We start from the raw sequence: 12,931 nt of genomic DNA, 5'->3' as shown, positions 1-12,931 counted from the left end.
GTTTCGTAAGGCTGTAGGAGAGACCAGAATGTGGGCTCAGAAGCAGCAGAATTGTTATCTAAACCCCAAATAGCATGGAACTGACTCCTACTTCTGTCTCGTGTTCAGGATTGAAGTGATGTGGAGAGCCCTGCCTGCCCCCGTGGTACGGAGGATGCAGTCAGGAGGCACGGAGGAGCAAAGGAGGACAGTATTGCCTATCTTCTGCTTGAAACAAGCCCAGGCCACCTGGCATGGGAGGGGTATGGGCATAGCAGAAAGCATGTGAATCACTCTGGACAGGCAGGTAACATTCCCAGCTCAATCAGATAACACTCCGTACGGTGCCGCCTTTTCGAGTAACCCGAACTGCACAGTGGTGGAGGAAAGTCATTCCTCCACAACCAAGAACACAATAATGCAGAGCTGTTTAGATGTCCATTTGTGATTTTTTTTTTTTTTAAAAGAAAGTGATTCCATGAAGTATAAGGGAATTTTTGCCCATTACCTGTAGTGAGAACGTATTTTTTATTATACTGTTGACCTGCCCACATCATAATTGCAGCAGTCGTTGTTACTTAGTTATGAAACTCTCCTCCATATAATCTAAACATAATGTATGCAGTTTCAGAGGTTTCTTAAGCTGCAAACTCCTACTCAGCTGTTTTTCTGACTGGCAATCATGGCTCTACTGTGCCTTTATATTTGCACCCACCTTGGGGTTTTTTTCTGTCATTTTTAGTGTCACTGGTTGTATTTGTCATTGTTTATGTTCTTACTTTTGTCCTGCGATGAACTGCTGTGCAGATCACCGTGGGCCTGACTGTAGGTAAGATAAAGACGCTCAGTAACTCCTGGTTTCCACAGGCACTCGGCTCACTGGAAATGATCAGCAATATTCAACAGACTGCCCAAGCAATGTAAAAAATACACAGAGGATAAAATCTAGGCAAATAGATTTTAAGCTATAAATATAACGTGAAGAGAAGTTTCATTTGGGAAGTTAAGCGGATGCAGCTATAACCAGTTCCTTTAATCTACTGATACTTAAGTGTTATGTTTCATTTTCAAGTGTTGTTTAGTTGTCAGTTAAGAATTGAAAACAATTCAGTTGTATGTAGCAAACCACTTTCTCTCACTATTTCCAAATTTGTCATGCTCTACTAGATTTTCAGGAAGATGTTTATCCTCTAATTCTTCAGGGTCATCTTACGTTCACGCAAGTAATTTCAGAAGACACATTCACTAGCTAACACCCATCTCCTCTTGCAGTAGTACACTGCACAACATTTATAATTAAGCCTCTTAGGAAGTTAGCTGCATGGCCCATGATTAACTTCTCTTAATTCTTCACTCTTAAAGCTCAGTGCAGAGATCTCTGGAGTAATCACCCCACCTTTCTATCCTGAGCTGCAGAACAGCAACATAGTTTAAGTCAGTATGCACTAAGATACCATCCCAGTGTGGAAAGTAAATATTGGTGCCTTTATCACAGTCTTAGCAGGCCATACAGGCTTCTGCAAAGAAAGTATTCTCTCAGCAGATGAACGAGATAAAATGGTTGATCAGAGGTTGTTGACACATGGCACAGCATCTATAATTAAGTCACTAGGGAAGCTGGGCTGGGATGCTGTAACAAAGGTAGGATCCAGTTTACACACAGCTTTCAGCAAATCTTAAAATGCTGTCTGGTTAAAACCCAGTGAGGTAATACCCACTTTTGACTAACTGCACGTTAGAAATTTGTCAAAGAGTGGTGAGGAAAAGGGGGCAGAGGGTGCACTGATTATTCAACATGTAAATTGGGTTGCGTTTTGGTTGGTTTGCGCCTGTGACTCTCATTCTGTGTCTTCTTTTCAGACAAAAGTTTTGTGAAGAAGTGGTGTCTGTGCCAGAAGTGCTATAACGAATGGCATATTGAGGGCACTACCAGCTTATCATAGTGACTGGTATTCCTTGTTCTGCAAGACTGGGAGGGAAAGAGCGTATCCAGTGCATCAAAATGGATCCTGGGATCTTGGTTCTTGAGGTGATCTTGACTCCATAGATCTACAGAACAGTTACAGTACAAAACAGTTGGTTGCTTCTCTTTTTGTGGCAATAGGTCATGGAATAAGACAGAAGGAGCCTTCAGTACCTAATGTGATATGCACTTTTTTCTGAAGAAAAACACCACAAAATACAGTGCAATATAAGACAATGCTCTTAGTTTTATTTCTGTTCTAAATTAAAAATAAAACTCGAGTGTTCTACATTTAAAAAAAAATCCACAATCAAAACTGAGGTCATCCAGCAATATAACATTTGTTTTGAGGACTTTGGGTATGATTTGACACTGACATTCATTTAATACATGCTTAGCCATGGCATTATATGCAGTTTTACACTATTCTGAAGCATGAGCATTGTGAGAAACCAGGGAAATGCAGGGAAAGGTTTTGTGAGGTTATAAAGGCAGAGGCAACCCAAGGAGAGGATTTGTTCTTTGATCCAGGAGATAAGAGACCGAGCAGACTTACACAGGTGCTGAGCCCTTGGCTTTTCTAGGCGAGGCCTGTATATTCAGCACCTCAGTCTATCAGACCTGGAGTAACTCGGAAATCTGGATGGCAGCCAAACACAATGCATTTTTATTTGAAGTAGTCTGTGCTTTTTATATGTATATGTATGATTTTTTTAAAATTCTAAGCCGTTCTGTAAGGTGCATACGCTTCTTGTCAGGTTGAGACTACTGGTTGTGGTGCTGAAAAAGTTGTGGTGGGGAAAGTTTCTGCTGATGGGTCTCCTGACGTTCACAACTCACGTCAAAGAAAGGAACTGTGCTTTGGGTCTGCATTCACAGGGGTAAGTACGCTCTATTTGGACAGGAGGATAAATGTAGATTCTGTTGTGGGAAGTACACCTCAGGGGAAGATAAAATGTTATGTCAAGGTGAAAGCCAGATCAAACCAGCAATTGATGTTATTAATATATTTATTGCTGCAAACAGTGGGATTCTCAGCAGCATCTTAGCTTTGGGACAGAGACCAGTGGAAGTCACTATTTTCAATTTCTGGTGACTTTCAGATGGACCCCATCCCAGCCTTCCTGCTTCTGTCTTCAGGGGTAAATCAGCAGCTCTCCAATGAAGCTGTACAGAGTCAACCTCTTTCCAGTGGAAGTGTAAAACGAGCCCCCGGCTCCGCAGGGGCGGGAGGGCAGGGCTCGCTTTGGGCAGCGGGGGGCTGAGAGCCCAACCCACGGCCGCCCTGCCAGCTCCCACCAAAGGGAAGGGATCCCCTGGGATCCCCCCCCAGGGATTACCTGGGGGCAGGTAATCTCTCATTGCGACCCAGGGCGCGCCAGCCCTGGTGCCACAAAGCCCTTATTTTTAGGACGGTGTGTTACGGAATCCTCAACCGAGGTGTGAAGCCTCAACAGCCAACGGGCCAGGCGTCTGTGCCCAACGGCACCGCCACCTGCGGACACCCCTCGGCTGACGGAGGTGGGTTTCCGCACACACGGACGCCTTCATCACGGGCAGCGAGGCCGCGGCGGCCGCTGGGCGCCCCCGGCCCCGCCGCCTCCCCCAGACCACGGAAAATGGCGGCAAGCCGGGACCGGGCAGCGACAGCGCGCGCGCCCCGCCCGCCGCGCTCGGCCCAATGGAATGAATGGGCTATAAATAGCGGCCAATGGGGCGGCGGGTCCCGCCGTATATAAAAGAGGCGCGGCGGCGTCGCCGGGGCTGCACTCCGGCGGGGCGGCAGCGGGCGCGGAACGGCCGCCGAGGTCCTTGCGTTAGCTGCGGAGCCCTCGGTAAGTCCCGGGGCCGCCGGGCCGTCCTGCAGCTTTACAATAAGATGCTTTTTGTTGCTATTATTATTATTTTTTTTTTCTAATTTTTGGCTTTCCCTCGCCTCCACCGTGGGGTGGAGCCGGTCCGGCTGAGGGGCGGCGAGGGGCAGCGCGGGTGCGGGGCGCCCGGCGCTCCGCCGGGGCGGGGGGGGGCGGCGCGGGGCGCGGCGCAGGTGTTTCCCGGGTTTGCCCCCGTTTGGAGCCCGCCCCGCTCTAAAACCAGATTAACCCGGTATTTAGCAGGGTAGTTACATATGCTGGTCCCCGCCAGGTCCCCCGAGGGAGCCGTCTGTTGTATAATAGCCGCTTGGATGCTTCCCACCGCTCCCGAGGCAGGGGGGGGGCGGAGCAGCCGGGGCTCCGCGGGCGCGGAGGGCGCTGGGCACGATCCCTCCCCCGGGCCGGCACACGGCGGGTCTTTCCCCGCCCGGCGGTGGCGGGAGGAGGCGCGGCTGCCCGCCCGGGGCATCGCGGGGCCGCCCCGCTCACCTGCCGTCCGGCCCGGGGTCCCGGCCCCCCAGCCCCGCGGCGGCCCGGCCGCTCCCCCCGCCCCACAGCTCCCCACGGCACTGTGCGGCCGCTCCGGGCCACTTTGCGTCCCTTCACCCGGCCCCGGAGGAGCCCTTGTCCTTGCGGCTGAGGTTTTTAAGGACGGGGCAAAGCTGGCGGAGGTGGAGAACTTTTTTCTTTTCTCCCTTCTGGCTCTTGCGGAAGGTGAAGAAGCAGCAAAGGTGTAAAAGGCACGGGTGGAACTGCAGCCAAGGTGACCTTGCCGGGGTGCCTTGCTTTCCCCCAGGCGGTTCGGAGGCCTGCCAAGCCCCCGGTGAAAGGCTTCCCCTCTTTTTCCCCTTAGTGACTGCGGTAGGGTCAGCCATGCCCTTCTCAAACAGCCACAACCTTCTGAAGATGAAGTACTCTGGCGATGATGAGTTCCCTGACCTGAGCGTTCACAACAATCACATGGCCAAGGTGCTGACCCTGGACCTGTACAAGAAGTTAAGGGATAAACAGACTCCTAGTGGATTTACGCTGGATGATGCCATCCAGACTGGGGTTGACAACCCAGGTAATGGCCGGGGACCGTTAGATCTGCATGATGATCTGTTCTCCCTCCTTACTGGAAGTGCTTCTTGACAACAGCACCCAAACCTCTTCAGCTGCTGAGAGGCAAATCTTGTAAAAGCACTGAGAGACGGCTCTAAATGCATGGCTGTGTTAAAAGAGGCCTTGTTCTATCAAGCCATGTTGCTTGCTGTGGTCTGACATCAATTCCTAGACATCTCAGTTATGTAACTGCTCTGCTAAATACATCAAATCTGGAAAAAAAGCAAACACCAACACCAAACCAACCTGAAACCCAAATTATAATGCAACCGGGGAAAAATAAAGAAAAAAGTCACCTTACCTGGCTGTTCTGGTTTATTCCTATTCCAAACTGGTTATGTGATGTTTTCTAGCACTTCTATGAAAAAAGGGGGAGCAGATGTGTTTACATGTTAACATTACAGTATTTATTTTTACTCTAGCAATATCAAAATGGCCCAACTAAATAATCAGAGACTGCCTCCTGATGAGGAGTTCCCGGACCTGAGCACCCACAACAACCACATGGCCAAAGTGCTAACCCTGGATTTATACAAGAAACTGAGAGACAGAGTCACGCCCAGTGGCTTCACCCTGGATGATGTCATTCAGACTGGGGTTGATAATCCTGGTAAAATGCACTGAGAATATTGTGTGAACCAGCTGAAGTAACTGGTGTTTTTGAATATGGTGGCTTAAAACTAATCGTGTGGAGGTGGTGTTCATGAGCAGACTACAGAAATGCAGCTCTGGCTGTAGCAGAATGAACAAAAAGTGAAGCATGCTTGCTTACAGCAAGGCTTGATTGCTTAGACATGAAGTTCTAGCTGGTGGTCTAAATTAGCTAGTGAAATTGGATATGCTGTGCAGATTTGTCCTAAACCAAGCTTGGCAAATGAACGTGGTTTAGTGGCAACAGCTACGGGTTTCCATGGCACTACATTTGACTTAACTGGATGAAGTGTAAAATGTAGGGTCTCTCCAAATGGTTTTATGTAAGAATGCATTTCTAAGTGACTAGACCTACCACTAAAGAACTTGCCTGGTTAGTGCTGTGCTGGAGTATAGCCAAACATCACCCAAACTTAGCTCTTCTGACTTTATTACCACTCCAGGCCATCCCTTCATAATGACAGTAGGATGCGTAGCTGGTGATGAAGAATCCTATGAGGTGTTTAAGGAGCTCTTTGATCCGGTTATTGAAGACAGGCATGGTGGCTACAAACCAACTGATGAGCATAAGACTGACTTGAACCCTGATAACCTGCAGGTACAAACTTTTGATCAATTACTGATGCCTACTGGTCTGAGGACTGAGTAAAGTTGTTTGCAGCTGCCTAAACAGATGGCTGAGGCTCTGCCTCCATGCTTTCACTCAGTGCAGACCCATGGGCTATGTGTCCAGTGCAGTCAGACTTAAGGGCTTGCTGCTGTAGGATGTCAGTGGCTGGGCAGAACCAGGCAGCTGGCATGCAGCAGGAGCTTGCCTTGTGTGCTGCTGCAACTTGAGTCATGCTGAACACTTTCAACATTTATTTCCAGTAACTATGGGCTGTAGTAGTCAAGCAAAGCAACACTGTCCTAAGAGTCATGGTCTGTCACAAAACTTGATGCTTTCTAATGTCTGATCTTGGATTTAAAATATCGCCTAGCTACTGTTATGGGATATCTGCCCATTTTATGGTTTTCAGATTTGCTGTAGACTCTTGGAATTTCTAATGTCATGTGATTGGCTAGGCATAGGTCATCTTGAAAAGAAATTAAGATACTTTGGGTGACAGTAGTGAATAGTTCTCTTAATTTTAAGAGTAAAAACCTTCCTTAACAACTAGAGCTTTGTGTTGATGCCTCTAGGTTGCAGATTTGAAGGGGTAACAGAAGCCCAGAGCATAAAACTGATGGACTGGTGGTGCCCCCATCTTTTAGCACTGCTTAGCAGCTGTAGCCTTAGCCTCAAACCAAGGGTTGTGTTACACAGATGCTTGAGCTAATGCTGACTAAAAGAGTCCTGAAGTCAGACACTGGCTTACAGGCCAAATAGTCAATATCTCAAGCACAAGATGCACACTTAAATGCAAGGGAAACTACATGTATTTAGGGTCAGTATTTTGGCAACGGGTTGTACTCACTGTTTTTCTGATCTTGTAGGGAGGTGATGACCTGGATCCCAATTATGTGCTGAGTTCCCGTGTGAGAACTGGTAGAAGCATCCGTGGATTCTGCCTTCCCCCACACTGTAGTCGAGGAGAGAGACGGGCCATTGAAAAGCTCTCTGTTGAAGGTAAGGTGAGAGCTGAGTGCTTTGGGGAAGCTACTTGAGTCCTTTGCACAAGAGGTGTTCTTTGCAGTTTGAAAATGGAAGCCGCTGGCAAAAGCAGCCTCCCTCAGGACCTAATGTGAACATGGAGCCTTCCCTGAGTAAGGTTCATTACGTTACAGCTGCATCAGCAGTGCAGTTTGTAGCTGAGAGCAAGAGCAGGTGTCAGAGGGAAGTGGGACTGCATTAAGTTGACCTTTGCTGATCTTGAAAGCTGCTTTTTGTGTGTGTGGGAAGAGGTTGGTTCATCATGGCTCAAACCTGAAATGTAGCAGGTATGTAGCAACTTTAGGGCTTGAGTCATGATTGCAGTATATTGTGGCTGCTTTTAATTTACTTGAATTCATTAATGTTCAGCTTACTTAGAGGTGTAGTCTTGTTCCAAATGTGCAGTTGACTAGAACAAATACTAGTTTTCTGTGGAACTCCTGAGCTTCAGGTTTTTTGTTGCCTCTCAGCTCCATTAAATGAGAGGGAAGGATACACTCAAGGTGCAGTTCTGGAGACTGAGTGTCTGCCTCTCAAGGGCAGGGTAACAGTCCTTGACTAGAATAATATTGTTTGTTATATTCATGACGCTGTTTCTCCTTGAAAGAAAGTATTCCACTTCTACAGTTAAACAGCAGAAATGATTCTTCACTTCATGGAAGGGAACAAAGGCTGCTTGTATAAGCCTGAAAGGTGCAGCCAAATCATCTGATACTGCCTTAAGTTCTGTAATGCTGCAAAGGCACTGCCATTGCAGATGAAAGTAAGGGAGGAACCAAACCCAGCAAATCAGACATTGCCATAATTTCTTTGTGGTCTCTGAAGTGCTGGGAGTGTCTAGAATCTTCGGGTCCCATCCTAAAAGTGACTTTGTTTTTCAGCTCTGGGTAGTCTGAGTGGTGATCTCAAGGGGAAGTACTATGCTCTGAGGAACATGACTGATGCAGAGCAGCAACAGCTGATTGATGATCACTTCTTGTTTGACAAGCCAGTTTCTCCTCTTCTTTTGGCATCTGGGATGGCACGAGACTGGCCTGATGCCAGGGGCATCTGGTGAGTATGCCTGGGAGGGAGAAGTTGTACCAAGTTCCTACAGAATATCTTGCAGTTTTGGTTGTGACTTGTACTGTTGTGCAAAACAGCAGCTTCTGAACTTGTATTACTGAATCTAATGAGAAATTTGTGTGGTCCCCTCTGGGGAAGTTGCATCTAAACCAGCAGAATTTGGAGAAGTATTACCTTGCACTATGTTGGGCTGGTAGGAACAGGCCAGCTTGGCTAGCCTGTAACCAGAGTGTACCCATCCAGCACAGGTTAGTGAAGCACCAGACAATTAATTGAAGCAGCTTCTGAAAGTAGAGCACTGCTAAAGGAGTAGATGTGCCACTACATCCAGCTCTTGTCCCAGGAGCTTAGAGTAACTTGCATCAAACCATAGCCTTGGCTTAGCTCAGACTTGTTAGTGGATACTTAGCTGCTCCCTTATAGTCACTTCTGCAGAAGCTCATTGATAATGGACTAGTATGGCTTTACCTGTGCTGCTGATAAGATTCCCCCCATGGACCCCGGAGACTTGGTGACATGAGTTGACTTAAGCAGAGGTTTGGAAGGATTCTGCTTGTCAGATGTAGGTCACCTACATAAAACTCTGCATCTCTGGAGCTTCTGCAGCATAATTAACTTGCTCCCTATAAGCCAAGGACTAGGCTTTTATCAACTGGAATACTCCAGTCTTATTACAGTAGCTGCCTCAGTACAACCCATAGGAAGCAGGCTTTGTTTCTGTAGGTCACCTTTAAGATTGCATCATCTACCTGCAGATTGCCAGCATTAGATAGTGCTGTCATCTGAGCATGACTAATCTACAAGCTCGAAGTGTAAAGTCTGTGTTTGCATAAATAACTTTCCTCAGGTACTAGTTGTTTTTTGATCCCAATCAAATAGTGAACTTACTATAAATATTGATAATAGGACTTGCAGCTGCTGCAAGCTAGGACAGGAGGGGCCCGTTGATGTTCAGAGGCTTTATAGCATCTCTGAAGAGCTCTGATCTAAAATTAATAGTAAAAACTCAACCTTGTTCTCTGATAAGGTACGAAGTGAAGTTTAACAGAATCTGAGAAAATTCTGATAAAAGGCTTTGTTATATGTTGTCAACATAGTGTCATTATGAACATCACTGTACAGGGCTGCTTCAAAGTGTGTACTGATCAAAACCTCTGGAATTTGTAAATTTGGGCCACAAGTGAGGTAGGGGGATGATGGGATTTTGGGGTTTGATGCTGTAAGACTGGCTGATGTCATGATATCACTCATTCTGACCTGTTTAGATACAGGCCAATTCGAACTACCTCATGAAAAGAGCACAGTAGCTCTTTTCTTCAGTAGCTTAATTCTTCTAGGTCCTGTTTGGACAAAAGAAGTAAGATTGATTTCTTTGAAGAAGTAATGAAGTGAGCCTCTCAAAAGCTACAATGATGAGTAATTATCTTGAAAATGTCAGCTGGGACATACAAGTTGTTTGCCTTGTTTTCTAGGCACAATAATAACAAGACCTTCCTTGTTTGGATCAATGAGGAGGATCATCTTAGAGTTATTTCCATGCAGAAAGGTGGCAACATGAAGGAAGTATTTACCCGCTTCTGTACTGGGCTAACACAGGTAAGTCAATATTGCCTGAGCTGTAGATTCAAATGGTACAAGTTTCTCTGGTTAGAACTGAGAATGCAAACTCTTTCAGCCCCCCTCCTGAGTCAGGACTTACGGTACCTCATAGCTTGTGTTTCTGGGAAAGCCCTGATGAGGTCCAGAGCTGTGAGGGCTCTGAAACACCTATATTGACAAAGCATTGTAGCTGTGGGATCTAGAATGTGTCCTCTGATGTGGCACCCTTATCCAAGTGTCGAAGCTGTACTTAATGGATTTCTAGAAGGTTCTATAAATGAAGCATTGAGAGGTTTTGGGTGGGAAGAGAAATTGCTTGAATGTGGATGAGCAAAGCTGGATTGAAGTTTCTAGGCTGAGTGTTTTTCTTGGTTTCTAGTCTTGATCTGGACTTAAGCCTTCCCAGCCCCTTTGCTAATCCTAACAGGCGTGCCAGCTTGACCTGTACTACATCAAGCTTCCCAACAGATAATGACTTCAGATTTTGTAGTGTGGCTTTAACTTAGCCTGCTTCTCTCACAGGAGCAGGGTTAAGGCCTTAAAAGCCCCTTGTTGGTGACCCTTTTTTCCAAATGGAGGGGGCTTATGTGACTGATTTAAGTAGCTGTTCAAGCTGTTTTGGCTGTTGCTATGTAACAAGCTGTAAGTGAGCACTAATGGATGACCTACATCCTTCAGGCAGAGAACAATCTCTAAACATCCATTCTCTCTGTTTATAGATAGAAACTCTCTTCAAGTCCAAAAACTATGAGTTCATGTGGAATCCACACTTGGGCTACATCCTGACCTGCCCATCCAACCTTGGAACAGGGCTCCGTGCTGGTGTGCACATCAAGCTGCCAAACCTTGGGAAACATGAGAAGTTTGGAGAAGTCCTGAAGAGGCTTCGGCTGCAGAAGCGAGGCACAGGTGAGAGGTGTTGATAGAGTGATGTCCTACCAGGCTGCCCAGCAGCAAAAGCCTGGTTACAGCCAAAGCCATGTCTTGGTTCACACTGGCAGTGCCTGTCAGACCATCCAAAAAGGACCCTTGTAAGCACATGGACAGAACAGTGTCTTAAAATCACAGCTTGAGGGGATGGGGATGGCACTGCTCTGCTTGTACCTTGTGTCTGGCTGTCTAGATATGTCCTGTCTGGTATTCTGAGCTCCAGTTAAGGTAGACCTGATGACAGCTGTTGCTGTTGTAAGAAGGGGTGGGAATTCTGATTTAAGTTTTGGCTAGGAAATAGTGGGTACTTCTGACCATGTTAGATTGCTCTTGGATTACAGGAATAAAGCTCTGGCCTAAGTGGCATGCTCAGTGGCTCATGGTGGCAATCACATGCAGCTTTATCTCCCTGCATGTTGAAGGAAGGCAGCAGTAGCTGCTTGTAGAGAATTCTTTGTGTTCCCACCTCTTTCTAGTGAGGAAAGAAAGGTAGGCTCACCTGCACTAGCAGTGGTCAGTGTACTAACTAAAGCTCTTACTCCAGGTGGTGTGGACACAGCTGCTGTTGGAGGAGTGTTTGATGTCTCCAATGCTGATCGCCTTGGCTTCTCTGAGGTGGAGCTGGTGCAGATGGTGGTGGATGGTGTGAAGCTGCTCATTGAAATGGAGAAGCGCCTTGAAAATGGCCAGTCAATTGATGACCTCATGCCAGCTCAGAAATAAAGCACTTTGTTCTCATGCTTCCTAAGTTATTGGTTGAATAATAAAATGTTGTTCCAGTTCAACCCCCTGGGGCCTGAGCCCGCTTAGTTACACTGTAGAGAAGTCTTCCATCCATCTGTGTTAGAGTTTATTTTTTTGATGGTTGAAATGTTGCTGAAAATGAAATAAACTGTTGTTTTGGCCTGACATGTCTTAGATGTGTTAACTGAATGCCTTTGAGATTTAAGTGACTTGGTTCTCTTACCTGTGCTAGAGTGGCTGGTTTTAGGTGCTACCAAATCCTGGCTGTGCTGCTTGCAAGTCCACTTGCTGAAGTGTGGTTTGAAGCAGTGTCAGAAGAGAACCTTTAACTTGATTGTAGTTGCTGTAAACTTGGGAACTAGTGTTACATATGAGCTGTGCAAACATCCCCTTCCTCCAAGGGAGGAGCCCATCTGCTCCTGGCATTTGTAAAACTGTCATGATCCTGACTACAGCAAGCCAGGCTGACTCCTGTAAGGGAGAGGAGACACATCTGGGGTACAAAGGGCTTCTGTTTTCAGACAGGTCCTGGGTCTACAGGGCAAGGCTCTGAGGTCAGGCTTCAGTCTGTAATACTGACACTAAGCTAGTTTGTGGGGAGCATATGTTTAATCTCTAGAGTTGTGCAGAGAGTGGGTGTAAATAACTAATGGCTTTTTTTGAGGGGGGAGGTGAAGCTCAAACTAAACCCATGTTTCAGTGGTTCCAGCACAGGGAAGAGATGGGGGCTGTAACCTGCCAGTTACAAGAAAATATCAGTTAACTGAAGCTTTCTTCAGCTGACTTGACCTATGCACCAGTTGTCCCATGAACTTAAAAACAAGCAGTGTAGTCAGTTACAACATGCTAAAATAGTTGGGTTTTATCCCAAGCTGGATCTGATTTGCAAGCTCAGGCTGTTCTCTCGGTGTGAGCTTAGAGTGTTGTGTCAAGTAGATCTGCTCTCCAGGATGGCTGCAGTCAGCATACACTTGTTTGCTGTGTGGAAATGTCACATTATTAACCTGCAAGAACAACATTTTCCAGAAGTATTGGTAGCTGGGAGCATCAGACCCTTAGTAACAGCAGCTTTTACTGCTCGTGCAAGCTGGGAGGCAGCTCTACCCACTACCACCTGGCTTGGATAGCGGGACCTGATGAAAGGTTGCTACTTTGCTTCACAGAATGCAGCTTTATATAGGTTTGCATAGATAAGCTTGCTTTTCTCGAGGCTGTGATATTTCTAAGGCTGTGATTGCAGGCTGTCACTTAGCTGAAGTGATGACTCCAGTTGGGGCAAGCTAATTACACTGTGATGAGGGAAAGGCAGAGTGAACATCTTAGATGAAGGTTGTTGTATTTTTTTTAATACAACTTTCTGTGTGATTCAAATTTAACTGGGTAGGGGAG

General features: G+C 46.6%; 1 protein-coding gene across 2 annotated transcripts; it reads left to right on the top strand.

Annotated features, from left to right (window-relative positions):
- Window positions 1-3,703: 3,703 nt before the first annotated feature.
- CKB (creatine kinase B) lies at window positions 3,704-11,707 on the top strand. 2 transcript variants are annotated; one of them, XM_051620936.1, is made up of 8 exons: window positions 3,704-3,777; window positions 5,343-5,530; window positions 6,015-6,169; window positions 7,048-7,180; window positions 8,086-8,257; window positions 9,742-9,865; window positions 10,588-10,777; window positions 11,343-11,707. In XM_051620936.1, the coding sequence occupies exons 2-8, from the start codon at window positions 5,353-5,355 to the stop codon at window positions 11,519-11,521; spliced, it is 1,131 nt and encodes a 376-aa protein (XP_051476896.1). In that variant the 5' UTR covers window positions 3,704-3,777; window positions 5,343-5,352; the 3' UTR covers window positions 11,522-11,707. The 2 variants fall into 2 exon arrangements, with proteins under 2 accessions (XP_051476896.1, XP_051476895.1); XM_051620935.1 differs by lacking the exon at window positions 5,343-5,530 and adding an exon at window positions 4,670-4,882 and having other exon boundaries at window positions 3,709-3,777.
- The last annotated feature ends 1,224 nt before the right edge of the window (window positions 11,708-12,931 follow it).

Source organism: Apus apus, chromosome 5 (genome assembly GCF_020740795.1).
Source record: "Apus apus isolate bApuApu2 chromosome 5, bApuApu2.pri.cur, whole genome shotgun sequence".
Classification (NCBI taxonomy): Eukaryota; Metazoa; Chordata; class Aves; order Apodiformes; family Apodidae; genus Apus; species Apus apus.
Note: the sequence above shows the minus strand (reverse complement) of the source record. Positions and strands in the feature narration are given on the sequence as shown.

Coding starts and splice junctions, on each gene's coding strand:
- CKB (XM_051620935.1), top strand. CDS start 4,690: ATGCCCTTCTCAAACAGCCACAACCTTCTGAAGATGAAGTACTCTGGC. Junction 4,883..6,014: donor GACTGGGGTTGACAACCCAG/GTAATGGCCGGG, acceptor TTACCACTCCAG/GCCATCCCTTCATAATGACA. Junction 7,181..8,085: donor TGAAAAGCTCTCTGTTGAAG/GTAAGGTGAGAG, acceptor TTTGTTTTTCAG/CTCTGGGTAGTCTGAGTGGT.